This window comes from Neomonachus schauinslandi, chromosome 13 (assembly GCF_002201575.2).
Source record: "Neomonachus schauinslandi chromosome 13, ASM220157v2, whole genome shotgun sequence".
Lineage (NCBI taxonomy): Eukaryota > Metazoa > Chordata > Mammalia > Carnivora > Phocidae > Neomonachus > Neomonachus schauinslandi.
Genome location: NC_058415.1, coordinates 73,380,279 through 73,394,991, shown reverse-complemented (window position 1 = coordinate 73,394,991; position 14,713 = coordinate 73,380,279). Strand labels below are relative to the sequence as shown.

At 42.9% G+C, this 14,713-nt stretch overlaps 2 protein-coding genes across 2 annotated transcripts in view; one reads left to right on the top strand and one right to left on the bottom strand.

The window, feature by feature from the left end:
- Positions 1-9,290, bottom strand: part of SLC31A1 (solute carrier family 31 member 1) — a 41,761-nt gene extending 32,471 nt beyond the window's left edge. The window contains exon 1 of the mRNA XM_021691452.2: positions 9,166-9,290. The gene's annotated coding sequence lies outside the window, so the exon portion shown is untranslated. The remainder of the gene's footprint in view (positions 1-9,165) is intronic.
- Positions 9,291-9,504: 214 nt separating this feature from the next.
- The window catches only part of FKBP15 (FKBP prolyl isomerase family member 15), a 61,193-nt gene continuing 55,984 nt past the window's right edge, over positions 9,505-14,713 (top strand). Inside the window, exon 1 of the mRNA XM_021691450.1 lies at positions 9,505-9,654. Within this exon, the coding sequence (XP_021547125.1) occupies positions 9,602-9,654 (53 nt within the window). The 5' untranslated portion in view covers positions 9,505-9,601. The remainder of the gene's footprint in view (positions 9,655-14,713) is intronic.

Below are 14,713 nucleotides of genomic sequence, written 5' to 3'. Positions count from 1 at the left end.
GGGGAGCCTGCCTCTCCCTCTACCCCTCCCCCTGCTGGTGCTTTTGCTCGCTCTCTCTCAAAAATAAATAAATAAACTCTTAAAAAAAAGTAAGCTAGAGAAAATAAAATGTTATTAAGAAGATCATAAAGAAGAGAAAATACATTTACAGTGCTGTACTGTAAAAAATCCGCCTATAAGTGGACTCACACAGTTCAAACCCACGTTGTTCAAAGATCAGATGTATCTATCCTAAAGATACACTGACACATATGTCAAATGTTATATGAACAAAGTTATTTGTCACAGGACTGTCTGTGATAGCCAAATATTGAAAATACAACATAGGGCGCCTGGGTGGCTCAGTTGGTTAAACGACTGCCTTCGGCTCAGGTCATGATCCCGGAGTCCTGGGATCGAGTCCCACATCGGGCTCCCGGCTCAGCGGGGAGCCTGCTTCTCCCTCTGACCCTATCCCCTCTCATGCTGTTTCTCTCTCTCTCTCTCTCTCTCAAATAAATAAATAAATAAAATCTTTAAAAAAAAAAAAAGAAAATACAACATAAATATTCACTGATTGGGCATGGATTAAATAAATTATCATATTTCCATAAAATGGAATACTTTGCAACCATAAATAAGAATGAGGAAACTCTTTATATACTTATATAGAATGATCTCCAAGTTCTGAGATGAAAAAAAGCAGGTGTACTGTATGCTAGCATTTGTAAAAAAAAATTCAATAGGGTTAAGAGTATATACATATTATTTATAAACACCTATACTATCTCTAGGGGTCAGGGCATAAGAAAGAGGTAACACTATGATCCCTAGGAGGGGAACTGGTCAGATGTGGGTAGGAGCAGAAGGAACATTTTTCACTAAATATCCTTTTGTATCTTTTGAATTGTGAACCATGTGAATATATTTCTTACTTTAAAAAATTACATTATCAAATACAACTCCCCTATTTTACAGGTGAAGAAACTGAGGCCCACATTATTAAACAATGGCACTAACATACTTTTTAGTCAACTGAACCATAACATCTACTTTTCATATAAGGCTTCTGTAACAGTGGTCTAACCACTTACCCCAAACCTCCCATTTCTCCAGATGGTATGCTGGGAAGCAGCTAAGGAGCGGGTGTTTCTGAGCTTTACATATCCTGTTTTAGTGACAAATACCATAAAAGTTCCTGTTTCTCTTGCCCACTCTCACCTTTCTGTACAAAGAAGATCAAGTATACAACTACATTCTTCACAAAGGCCTTTAGCAAAGCTTTTATTTGCCTAGTTTGAATAGGACAACTCAAATTTGATATGTCAAGCAAACAAACTGAAAAGGTCTTTTAGTTATGCAATGATAGAAGGGCCTAAGTCCAATGGGGAGTGGATCTCCCAGCTACTATACTCCATTTCTTGGATACCTTTGTTGTTGGCTAAGCCATATTCTGAAATCCAGCAATCACGAGATACACCCTTTCGTACCCTCTTACTGGATCCTTTTGTAGTCTTGATACATTTCCAACATGCTAACCACGAAGGCTTTAGTATGATTTTTGTAGATTTCAGTGTTTTGTAGACAGTGTGATAAAAGTAGAAAAAAGCACTGGACTAGACATGAGAGGCTCTGAGCTATAGACACAAGTGCCATATATTAGCCACATGACATTAAGCAAATCACTTAAACCCAACAAGTACTAGTCTCTTTACTGCAAAATGGATATAAAAACACCTACACTCTGTCAATATCATAGGGTTGTAAGGATCAAATATGTCAAAATACTTTCTAATTCTAAGGTACAGAAAGGATGAAATATAATTAGTAAAGGTTTGCTTACTCATTAGATGACAAAATTAATTTCTGAAAGGAGATGTCCAAGTCACACATAGGGCTCACTTTCATGTCACTTAAAGTATACAGTCTCTTACAGTTTGATTTAAAGAAAACAAGCTAATCAGATAAACATACATCAGCAAAGCATTGCTTTAACTGCCTTCCTGTTATAATCAAAGGCAAAGGTTCCCCTTGCTTAAAATTTCCTTTTTTTTTTTTTTTAAATAGGCTCCACGCCAATGTAGGGTTTGAACTCACGACCCTGAGATCAAGAGTTGCATGCTCTACCGACTGAGCCAGCCAGACGTCCCTAAATTCTCCTTTAGTTACATTATACAGGATTTTAATAATCTAGATCATAATGTTATTGGTTTGCTTGTGAATGCTGGGAATTAATTTGGTGTGAGGCAGAAACTAGAAAACATTTTAACTGCTATTTTACTCCTCCCTCCCCCCTTTTAAAAAAAGATTTATTTATTTGAGAGAGTGTGCACACGCAGGTGGAGGGGCAGAGGAAGAGGGAAAGAGAGAGAATCTCAAGTAGATTCCCCACCCAGCTTGGGCACAACATGGGGCTCGATCTCATAACCCTGAGATCATGACCTCAGCCGAAATCAAGAGTCTGATGCTTAAGTGACTGAGCCACCCAGGCGCCCCGCCTCCCTCCCTTTAATTAACAAAGGATGACTTAATGAAAACGCACTGAAAGAATATACACAAAAATGAGAAAAGTTGTTTAATACCTCAGATTGAGGTTGCACAGTGTGTGGAAAACTACTGGGCTAGGAATCTGAAGCCCTGGGTTCTAGATCTGGCTCTTGGGACTTACTATCTTTGTGACCCTGAGGAACTCACTGTCTTCATTCATTCACTCAAATGTACTGTGTACGTATGGAGTGATGGAACTATGATGAACCCCTATCCTCAAGAAGCCCAGTCTGGAGAAGGGATACATACAAATAATGAAAAACAGTATAAGATGTACTAAGATATAGATCATGCACAGGGTTGTGTGGGAGCTGATAAAGAGTCATCCAAAAAGGTAGGGAGGAAAAAGGTAGGAGAGAGGAATGGGGGCCTGTGGGTACATAGTTAGCAGCATGCCTTTGCCTTTGATTTTGAAAACCAAAAGACTAAGTTCTAGGTGCTCTAAACTGCTTCAAAATTGTGTCAACACTCAGCACAGTCTCATTAGACTCAAAGACTCAACCTGGCTGAAAAGGTCCTCTAACATTTCACTGGTTGCTAGATTTGCTCTCTATAATGTATAGATTCCCTCCAAATCATTTCTCCTTGTAATGCAGGTATCCATCTCATTACACTGTACTGCATAATGTTCTCAACCTACAAAAGCAGGTTGTATACAAAAGCCTAGGGCCTTTGTGTAAAGGAAGAGGTAGGGTGGACCCTCCTCAACCCTTTCCTTTTCCGCAGCGCTTTGCATTCCTAAGGATGGGCCCCTCCTCTGCTTGGGGATGTTACCTAAATCTGAAATGATACCACTCAAAGCGTGGAACTTCAAAAGCATTTCCTTCCCAGTCCCTACTGTAAGCTTTCTTTTGGCATAAAAGGTTCGTTTTAATGTATTACATATCAGACTCCTGATGACTTCTCACAGCAAACTACAGAAAACTTTTGATTTTCTAAATGGCTGTATTATGCTAAAAGCTGCATGTGGGAGTACCCGCATCAACAACCTGCCCTGTCTTCTCCCCTCTCTTTCCCCCCAGTCATTCCTGGCTTGCCAACTTTTTTTTTTTTTTTTTTTAAGTGGGCTCAAGGAGCCCACCACAGGGCTCGAACTCACGACCCTGAGATTAAAATCTGCGCTGCTTTACCAGCTGAGCCACCCACACGCCCCCTGGCTTGCCAACTTTAAATGGCAGAGTTATCTGGGGGATGCCTGGTGACTGACTTATCTGACGGCTTCCACTAGTTAAAGTCGTCTTGTCATTGTAAACACTTGCTTTTCCAGTGATAATTATGCCATCTCTTCTTTTGTAGCACTTCTGGTGAGGAAGGCACAAAGAGGAATCCACAGCAGAGCCAAACTGGAAGTAGGAGGGGTAAAGACTCAAAGTTCAGAGACTCCACAGAGTATGGCATAAATTGTTTTATTCACATTCAGCCTAGAACCTTTACTTTTTTCTCAATTCAAAATTGAGATTATAATCCAAAGAAAAACTGGATCGAGGTTTTCAAGGGCTAATACCTGTTTCACAAGTAGTGTTTACCATGCCTTATCTCATTCAATCCTCACAACAACTCCCCATTCTAAGGACTATTAGGAAAATGAAGTGAAGGTGCACCTGGCTGGCTCAGTCAGTGGAGAATGTGACTCTTGGTCTTGGGGTTGTGAGTTTGAGCCCCATGCTGGGTGTGAAGATTAAACATAAAACTAAAAAAAAAAAAAAGAAAGAAAGAAAAAGAAAAATGAAGCAGATACTTACACGGGAAGCTTTTACTTTTTTGTCATATACTCCTAAACCACTTGAATTTTTTCCTATCAATCATGTCCTTTAGAATAAATAATCCCATTTCCTACATGGCTAAGTACAAACTTATCCCCTTGGCTTTCAAGGTGTTAGACAAATATGGCTCTGGTCTCCTTTTCAATTTTAATCCACTACTTCCCTATCTGTTCTGTTGTCTTATACTCTTAGCAAACGATCCCAGGGAATTCTCTTACCTGACTTAAATGATAACACACTAACAAGGCTAGTCTCTAATATTATGGGATCAACACTTTTTTCTCTCCCTCAGGGAAGTTGTGTCCTTAATCAAGTGTCAGGTAGGTTTATTCATAAATTAACTTATGCCAGTTGTGCTTATTAATGTAAGAATATAATTTAATAAAGTATTACATAAAGCAATTAACTGTAAGTGACAAGAGGAAAACAGCAGCAGCTAATATTGAGTACTTGCTACCTGCCAGACGCTGTTCTAAGTGCTTTACATGAACTGACTCCTATAATCTTCACAAGAACCCTAGAAACTAGGTACTATCATTGTCCCTATTTTCCAAAGGAGAAAACTGAGCAACGTGCCCAAGACCTGTATAACTAATAAACGGCAAAACAATTTGGCTCCAGAGCTTAAGAATTTAGCTACTATACTACATGGACTGTCTGGTAGTTGTTTCCATGAAAACCAAGTTGAAAGCTTTGGAAAGACTAGATAAAAATGAGTCACACAGATACATACAACTACTCAACTTTACCTTGTACATCAAAGTAGTAGCCATAAATAATATGTCAACAAATGAGCATGGCTGTGTTCCAATAAAACTATTTACAGAAATAGGCAAAAGGCTAGGACAAGGTTTGGCCCTCATGCTGTAGTTTACAGATTCCTGGGGTCCACAGCCCAAGAAAAGCCTTATTTTAAAGAATGGCAAAAAGATGTTTATGCTTTAAGTTAAGATCAAATGGTTAAGGTCTGTGTGTAACTAGTATCTGTAGGATTCTCTGTTTTAACTTATTTTTTTAGTTGGCCAACTATTGGCCCTAATTGCATCAAATAAGAGGGCAACTCTGGTCTTGTAAGAAATTTGTGCCATCTCTCCTGTCTTTGTGCTTTTGCCAAAGCCACCCCCTCAACCTGGAGAACCATACTTCCTCATTTCCATTTGGAATCCCACTCATCCTCAAAGCCTATTATCTAACCACACATACTCTTTCAAACTAGATATAATCTCTTCTTCCTTTGAAAACCTACAATAATTAATTTCTACTTATGGGACTTACTTTGCTATGTCTTCTAGTATAATTATTTGTATACTTCAACTATCCCTACTGTTCAAGTACAAGCACTTTGAGGACAAGAACAATGACTTACTCATTTTCCTATTCCAGGCAACACCCAACAGTACCTTACACATAGAAGGTTTTCAGATATTTCTTGAATTGTGTTCTGACATTCTTCTGTTTTCAGTGACTGAACAGAAAGAACACTATACCAACTCCCCCAAACCTACATTCAATTCATATTGCTCTCACCACACCTATCATCTAACTTGGTTATGACTTTAAACTTTAATTATAGTTTAATATTTGCAATGCATTCACTAGTACAGGTTAGTATGGGTGTACCTGTATATAAAAATTATCATCTCTACAGCAAAATTGCTGATAATTTTTTTGTTTTTAAGATTTATCTGACAGAGAGAGCACACGCGCGCATGCACAAGGCGGGGAGTGGCAGGCAGAGGCGAGGGAGAAGCAGACTCCCTGGGAGCAGAGGCCCGATGGGGGCTCGATCCCAGGACCCTGAGATCATGACCTGAGCCGAAGGCAGATGATTAACCGACTGAGCCACCCAGTGCGCCCAAAATTGCTGGTAATTTGAAAGGAATTGTTAAAATTGCCACTTACTGGTTAATTTTGGGTAATCTTTATATTTATTTAAATATAAAATATATTTTATAAATACATTTAAAAACTGTGTATTTAAGCAAAACAAACAAACAAAAATGCTTAATTCAAACTTGAGATCAGGATTGTGCTTTCCTTATCTCCGTATTCCCAGCAGTACTTAATAGATACCTGGGTCTAAGCCACTCCTTTCACAAAGTGTTTAGGAAGCCTGGCCTAAGCTCAGAGCGAGTTAGAAGGGCTGGGATGGGAATTCAGATTTCCTGATTCCTGCTCCAATATTTTAATTGAGGAAGACAGTGCCTTTTTACTTATTTGTTTAAAAATTTTTTTCCATTAAAAAAAAATTTATTTATTTATTTATTTACTTTTTAGACAGAAAGAGAGAGAGAGACAGCACGAGTGGAGGGAGGGGCAGAGGCAGAGGCAGAGGGAGAGAATCTCAAGCTGACTTCCCCCTGAGCATGGAGCTTGAGATGATGATCTGAGCTGAAATCAAGAGTCAGATGCTTAACCAACGGAGCCACCCGGGCACCCCGACAGTGGCTTTTTATCTTTTTTTTTTAAGATTTTATTTATTTGACAGAGAGAGACACAGCAAGAGAGGGAACACAAGCAGGGGGAGTGGGAGAGGGAGAAGCAAGCTTCCCGCTGAGCAGGGAGCCCGATGTGGGGTTCGATCCCAGGACCCTGGGATCATGACCTGAGCGGAATGCAGATGCTTAACGACTGAGCCACCCAGGCGGCCCAGACAGTGGCTTTTTAGATGTATACCTAATCCTGCAGTTCAAATGCTGCAAGACTTAGGGAGCCTCACCACTGTCTTCCCCTTTTTCATACTGCTGATCAGAACTAGCAGCTGTGCTCCCACAGTGGTGACCTGGGCATGCATATTTGTGGTGTCCCAATTGCCAAAAATGCTGATCCAGATTTTACGTGCCTATCTAAAAAGGCTACTTAAATACACTGGATGAAAACATCCCCAACTCAAGAATTCAGGATAAGCACTCAAATGATCTTTTAGCATTTTTTAAAAGGTACTATTCAGATGTTTCAGTGCTGGAATGACGATGACCAGTATTGGGGAAAGGGGTTAGAAAAAGTGATGTCACTTAGGCAGTTCATTCTCTCTCTCCCTGAGAGGTAGCCAAGTTCATATTCTAAACAGAGCTACTGCAAAGGATTCCAGTTCTAGTGCTTATATTCCAGTTGCATCACCGTTTTCACACTGTCAGCCTTCACTGCTTTAACCATCTTAATTTGTAAAATGGACACAGGAAGCAGACAACAGCCCTGTCTCTCAGTTTAATAGAGAGATACTTTACTAACAAAAATCAGTTCCATATACTATTTCTAGCTATTCTATCCCCCTCTTCCCCCTCCCCTAGAGCTTTATTTATTTATTTATGTTTAAAGATTTTATTTATTTATTTGACAGAGACAGAGAGAGCGAGAGCAGGAACACAAGCAGGGGGAGTGGGAGAGGGCGAAGCAGGCTTCCCGCCAAGCAGGAAGCCCGATGCGGGACTCGACATGACCCTGAGCAGAAGGCAGACGCTTAACGACTGAGCCACCCAGGCGCCCTCCCCTAGAGCTTTAAACAATAGTAAAATCATCTTCAACTAACAAAAGAGACGAAGCAACCCTGATAGTTCACAGCTACTACAGCATTTTTATCTTTCTGGAAGGCAAGAGCCACTGTAAGGCTCTCTGAGTCACATGTGAAAAAGATCCCAAGGGCATAAATTAAGGAATGGGAATAAGGATGAATTCCATTACTAAGTCTAACAAAGAATAAGAATCCATTATGGTCAAGAAGGCATAGTGCTCTGTGACACAGGTGACATCAAGATGAATAAAACTGTCCCTGTCCTTGAGGAGCTTACAATTTAGTACAAGCACACAAACTATAGTAACAGGCAGAACAAAGGAAGTACCAAGAAGTACAAAGTTCTCTAGGAGGTGAATCACTACCAATCACTTCACTTCAATTTCATGTTAACAGACTAAAACATCCAGGTAAGGGACACCTGTTGTACTAACCTGATCAAGAGAAGCCCCGAGTGAAACAACTCCAGTTGAGATCTATGGAAACGGATGCTACAGTGAAACATTATCTGCTTATCCACACCTTGGCTAAACCAAGCTTACCCAGAGATTGTTCCAAGAATTATACCAGGTTAACCAAAGAAATACTTATATAAGATACAGAGAAGGTGGAAACTGGAGACAGAGAAGTCCCCAACAACTGATGTTGACTTAGGTCTGTGGCAAGAAGACTATGCAAAACCCAGACCAAGATTGGGACTGGGGATTTTCCTTTCTAAAGTTTTCTCTTTTCCATCACTCACCCCCAGAATATCCCAGCTCTTCTGCACCTCACCTGCATAGGGAGGGGAATTCTCTCCAGATTTATGCCACAGTCTAGCAATAACCACTCTGGAAAGACGCACAGTGTTTAAAAGTTGATAAGGTTCTTGTTCACCCATCAGCTTACTAAATCCTGAATCAAGAGACTAGGGATCCAGCTCCAGTCTGCCCTTTACTCTGTGTGACTTGGGACTAGTCATCCAAGTGCTTATTACTTCGTTTCCCTATTGCAAATTCTGGGATTATGAGGAGACTGGGATTGAACTGGATGACCTCTGAGGTCTAAAAGCTTCTTGACCAGCCGGCACAGAGAAACACTGGACAAAGAGCCCGTTGAATAAATAGCGAGGTCGGCCACAGGGCACAAGCGAGAGGGACGGCAGGCCCGTTTTAAAGACGGGGAAAGTGAGGCACCGAACACCCAGCCCCAAGGTCACTCTAGCTGTCACTGTAGGGGCCCGGCCGAAAGCTCAGTTCTCCAGACTGCCAGTCCCGGGCCCTTTCTCCTTTCGCAGAGCGGAGAAGAGTGGCGTGGAGGGTCCTTGTCCCGGGGGGAAAGGACTGTGCCCATGCCAGGGGTGTGAGAGGGGCGGTGGGTGCTTACCTTCCAGATCTAGTCTCGCCACCGGCACCTCTCTTTTAGAACCTTAACCCGTCACCACCCCGACGACTCTTCGGAAGCCCCCTCCACTTCTGCCGGGCTCGACGTGTCCACGACCGCCACCGAGGCCGCGGATTCCCGCCCCTGCCCCGCCCCCCGCCTCATCGGCCAATCCTTGCGCAGGATTTCGGAGCTCCCGCGGATTTCACTGCCTCTGCAGGCTGGAGAAGCCTTACGTCACGGGCGCGCGTGCCCGCGAGGTCCTGCCATTTGCCTTTCCCCCACCTTCTCCGGAGTCTAGACCCCTCCCAGCCGAGCCACCGTGCGAGAGTTCGTCCTGCCGGAAAGCAGCACGCCACCGCGGCATTTCACGACGTCGGCAGTGAAAGGCCCGAAAACACTCTTGTTTTCCCCCTACGGCTGGGCGAGAGGCACCGCGATGTTCGGTGCGGGAGACGAAGACGACACCGACTTCCTTTCGCCTAGCGGCGGGTGAGTGACTGAGAAGCGTGGGACAGAGGGCGTAACTGAGAGAACTGGGCAAATGGTGGGAGGGGTCGCTCTCATATTAGACTTCTCTCCAACTTCCGGGTCCAGACCCCTGCCACATTCCGGTGCTCTACAGGTTTCAGAATCCGGGCAGAGCTCGAAACTGTGCCGTGTCTGTCCACCTCGATTCTGGACCTGGCATGTCCCATGTCACTCAGCCTGGCCCTGGGCTTCGCCTTTTGCTTTGTGGGTCAGTTTCTCCTTCTGTGAAATGGAGGTGATTACTGAGGAGAACATCTGCCTCAAGAGTTTTTATAGGAGTCAGCTGGGGCTGATATGAGACTTTCTCTTCCTTGTGGACAAAGCAGTGACACTTCAGAATTGGCCCTTGTGGGTTAGCTTCCGCATCTTTCAAGGCCCAGCCCGGATGTCACCTTTTGGTGCTTTCCCTTCTCCCACAGACCCAGGCAGAATGCATTGCTTTCTCTTCCTTATTCTCACAGTTAGGCTGATTACCTCTATCCTTGCAACACCGAACCTACCGGATTATGAACCCTGACAGAACAGGGACTTGCTTTTGCTGTTCATCTGTGTCTAGCGCTCAGCACAGTATGTCGTGTGTGCTCCGGAAGTGCCTGTTGAATGAATGATAGCTGTGAAATTGCACTTAAAATAAGCTCAAAGCCAACGTAAGAGACTGCAGTCGCTATCCCTTGCCCCCAGTCATTATATATGCTAGCCTGGGGTGCAGGACTTCAGGAGGCAGGGTTTTGTCTCTTCCCATAATCAGTTTAGCCTTTTCCCTCATGTTGTGTCAGTAGACAGCTTGACTCCTTTGAAAGTGAGCTACCAGTACTGATCCTTACAGAGCCCTTTCTTTGAACATATGTTTAACAAATTTAAGAATGTACAGAGGAGTGGTGAATACACCAACATACATTCCTCATCTTACTGCTAAGAGGTTACAAAAATGATTAAGCTACTGTCCCTGCTCTCAAGTTGCTTCTTTTGGAGAGTTCAGTACAAGAATGACCATAAAATGACATCAGCTCTCTTTTGGTCTTGAATAGGATCTTTTGAATTACACTGTGACTGGCTGTATATTACCTACCCTTAAGTCCTTTCTTCACCCTTACCACCCTGTTCCACCCCTGCTCTCACTTTAGATGGTCTATATCCACTGAGTTCCGCTTTGGGTTCTTTAAGTTGCTCAGTTATTTTGGAGTTAAGCTATGCTTTGGTTCCTTTTTCCCTATTCCACCCAAAACACTCACTAAAATTTCCACATAGTCTAGCCTGCTGCTGTTGACTGTGTAGTCACCTTTTTGATTTAGGCTTAACTCACCTATTAAAAAAAAAATCTGAGGGGCGCCTGGGTGGCTCAGATGGTTGGGCGTCTGCCTGCGGCTCAAGTCATGATCCCAGAGTTCTGGGATCGAGCCCCACATCGGGTTCCCTGCTCGGCGGGAGGCCTGCTTCTCCCTCTCCCACTCTCCCTGCTTGTGTTCCCTCTCTTGCTGTGTATCTCTCTGTCAAATAAATAAAATCTAAAAAAAAACAAAAAACAAAAAACTGATGAGCTAGCAAATAGATTCAGGTGCAAAATAAAGAGATGAACCCAATTTAAAACGAGCAAAAGAGGGGCACCTGGGTGGCTCAGTTGGGTAAGCGTCTGCCTTCGGCTCAGGTCATGATCCCAGGGTCCTGGAATCGAGCCCCGCATCGGGCTCCCGGCTCAGCGGGAAGCCTGCTTCTCCCTCTCCCACTCCCCCTGCTTGTGTTCCCTCTCTTGCTGTCTCTCTCTCTCTCTGTCAAATAAATAAATAAAATCTTTACAAAAAAATAAAATAAGCAAAAGATTTGAATAGATATTTCTCCAAAGAAGATGTACAAATTGCCAATAAGTACATAAGAAGATGCTCAACATCATTAGTTATTAGGGAAATGCAAATCAAAGCCGAAGAGATACTGCTTCACACCCACTAGAATGGCTGTTATCAAAAAGACAATAATGTGCTGGTAAAGATGTAGAGAAATCGGAACCAAATACAGGCAGAACTCACTGTATGGTAGTGAGTTACTGCAAATGTGGCCATGCAAGCTGAAACTGTACAAAGCAAGCTTAATAGGGCGCCTGGGTGGCTCAGTCGTTAAGCGTCTGCCTTCGGCTCAGGTCATGATCCCAGGGTCCTGGGATCGAGTCCCACATCGGGCTCCCTGCTCCATGGGAAGCCTGCTTCTCCCTCTCCCACTGCCCCTGCTTGTGTTCCTGCCCTCACTCTCTCTCTCTCTGTGTTAAATAAATAAAATCTTAAAAAAAAAAAAAAGCAAGCTTAATAATTAATGGGAAAGATTACAGTTGTTTCATGGTCTTTAAAAATTTTGGTTGAAACAAACTTTGTACCTTGAGAATTAGTATTTTATTTTTGTTTTTGTTTTTATTTTTAAGATTTTTTTTATTTATGGGGCGCCTGGGTGGCTCAGTCGTTAAGCGTCTGCCTTCGGCTCAGGTCATGATCCCAGGGTCCTGGGATCGAGTCCCACATTCGGCTCCCTGCTCCATGGGAAGCCTGCTTCTCCTCTCCCACTGCCCCTGCTTGTGTTCCTGCCCTCACTCTCTCTCTCTCTGTGTTAAATAAATAAAATCTTAAAAAAAAAAAAAAAAGAAAGCAAGCTTAATAATTAATGGGAAAGATTACAGTTGTTTCATGGTCTTTAAAAATTTTGGTTGAAACAAACTGTACCTTGAAAATTAGTATTTTATTTTATTTTATTATTTTTTTTTTTAAGATTTTTTTTATTTATGGGGTGCCTGGGTGGCTCAGTCATTAAGCGTCTGCCTTCGGCTCAGGTCGTGATCCCAGGGTCCTGGGGTTGAGTCCCACATCAGGCTCCCCGCTGAGCAAGGAGCCCGATATGGGACTCGATCCCAGGATCCTGGGATCATGACCAGAGCCGAAGGCAGATGCTTAACCGACTAAACCACTCAGGCGTCCCTTATTTCTGTTTTTAAAAACTTGTCAAGAGGGGTGCTTGGGTGGCTCAGTCATCTAAGCACCTGCCTTCAGCTCCAGTCATGATCTCTGGGTCCTGGGATTGACCCCTTTGTTAGGCTTCCTGCTCAGCGGGGAGTCTGCTTCTCCCTCTCCCTCTGCCCCTTCCCCTGGCTCATGTGGCTTGTGCGCACGAGGTCTCTTTCTAATTATAAAAATAAGATCTTAAAAAAAAAATCTTACCAAGAAAAAAGTCAAGAGTGCTTGCCTTCCCTTTGTACATCTTATATGGAGTGAACATTTCTTCTATACCTTGGCAAATTGTCATATTTCTAAGTCTGGATCAGCTTCTGACATTTTATCATTTGAGTTTTCAATCTTGTAAAGTACTTCCAAGAGTTCCTTTAATGTGAAGTTTTTTTGCTATGTCATTTCTTCTGGGACATTCGTCATAACCACTTACTTATATTGATGTTTTCCCTCTTTAAGTTCTTCTGACTGCATATCTAGAGTCAAACAGCAGTGACGTTAACAATTCACAGTTTACCATTTCTTCTATAACTTCATTTATACTGTGACCCAAATTTCACTTCCAGCATTATCACATTAGTTTCTGTGCTGCACTTTTATCTTTGTTGGCCAATTCTGTCTTTTGAATATCTGGTTTTCTAAAATGTCACATGGGTTTATCATTGGTAGACAAGACAGCACAAGCACACGCTTTGCTCTCTGTCTCTGAACTGAAAAACAGTGTGCAATGTCCAATCACCAACACACTGAAAGAAGTGACAGTCGCTCACTGATCATGATCTGTAACTCTTATGTACTGATTTGTGGACTGAAGAGCCAGCTGCAAAGTTTGCACTTTATGCATTTACTCACAGTTAATAAACCATTATAACTGAAATTTGAACTGTGCTGTTGAGGGACTAGTGTTTAATTAAAACGTTACCTGAAGATGTTGTGTATAGGAACCGTGCAAGCTGAGGGCTTCTTGTAGTAGGGCGGCAACTTTCATAAAACTAAACTACAGGATATGAAAGGGCAAATAAACATATTCATAAGAAGACTTTAACAAACATCTCCCAAACCTAGAATAAAGTGGATAAAAAATTAGTAAGGATATGTTTTTTAAAAGGGGAAAAAGCTTTTTGAATTAATATTTTTTCATATCAATCTGTTTTGTGTATGGCTGTGACTTTTGGAACTTTATAAGAGATACTTTAACAAATTTTTTTTTTTAAAGATTTTATTTATTTGACAGAGAGAGACACAGCAAGAGAGGGAACACAAGCAGGGGGAGTGGGAGAGGGAGAAGCAGGCTTCCTGCTGAGCAGGGAGCCCGATGCGGGGCTTGATCCCAGGACCCTGGGATCATGACCTGAGCCGAATGCGGACGCCCAACTGAGCCACCCAGGTGCCCCAACAATTTTTTTTTTAAGATTTTATTTGAGAGAGAGAGATAGAGCATGAGTGGAGAGAGGGGTAGAGGGAGATAGACAAGCAGACTCCCCACTGAGCAGGGAGCCCACGGGGTTAAGGTTAAGGACTCGATCCCAGGACTCTGAGATCATGACCAGAGCTGAAGTCAGACGCTTAACCAACTGAGCCACCCAGGTGCCCCTATAAGAGATACTTTATTTTTGGGCGCCTGGGTGGCTCAGTCGGTTAAGCGTCTGCCTTCGGCTCAGGTCATGATCCCAGAGTCCTGGGATCGAGTCCCGTATCGGGCTCCCTCCTCGGTGGGAAGCCTGCTTCTCCCTCTGCCTGCCTCTCCCCCTGCTTGTGCACACTCCCTCTCTCTCTGTCAAATAAATAAATAAAATATTTAAAAAAAAAAGATACTTTATTTTTTAAGATTTTATTTATTTGACAGGGAGAGAGAGAACACAAGCAGGGGGAGCAGCAGGCAGAGGGAGAGGGAGAAGCAGGCCCCCCGCTGAGCAGAGAGCCCAATGCGGGACTCGATCCCAGGACCCTGAGATCATGACCTGAGCCGAAGGCAGACACTTAACCAAATGAGCTACCCAAGTGCCCCTATAAGAGATATTTTAAATTCACATTCTTCC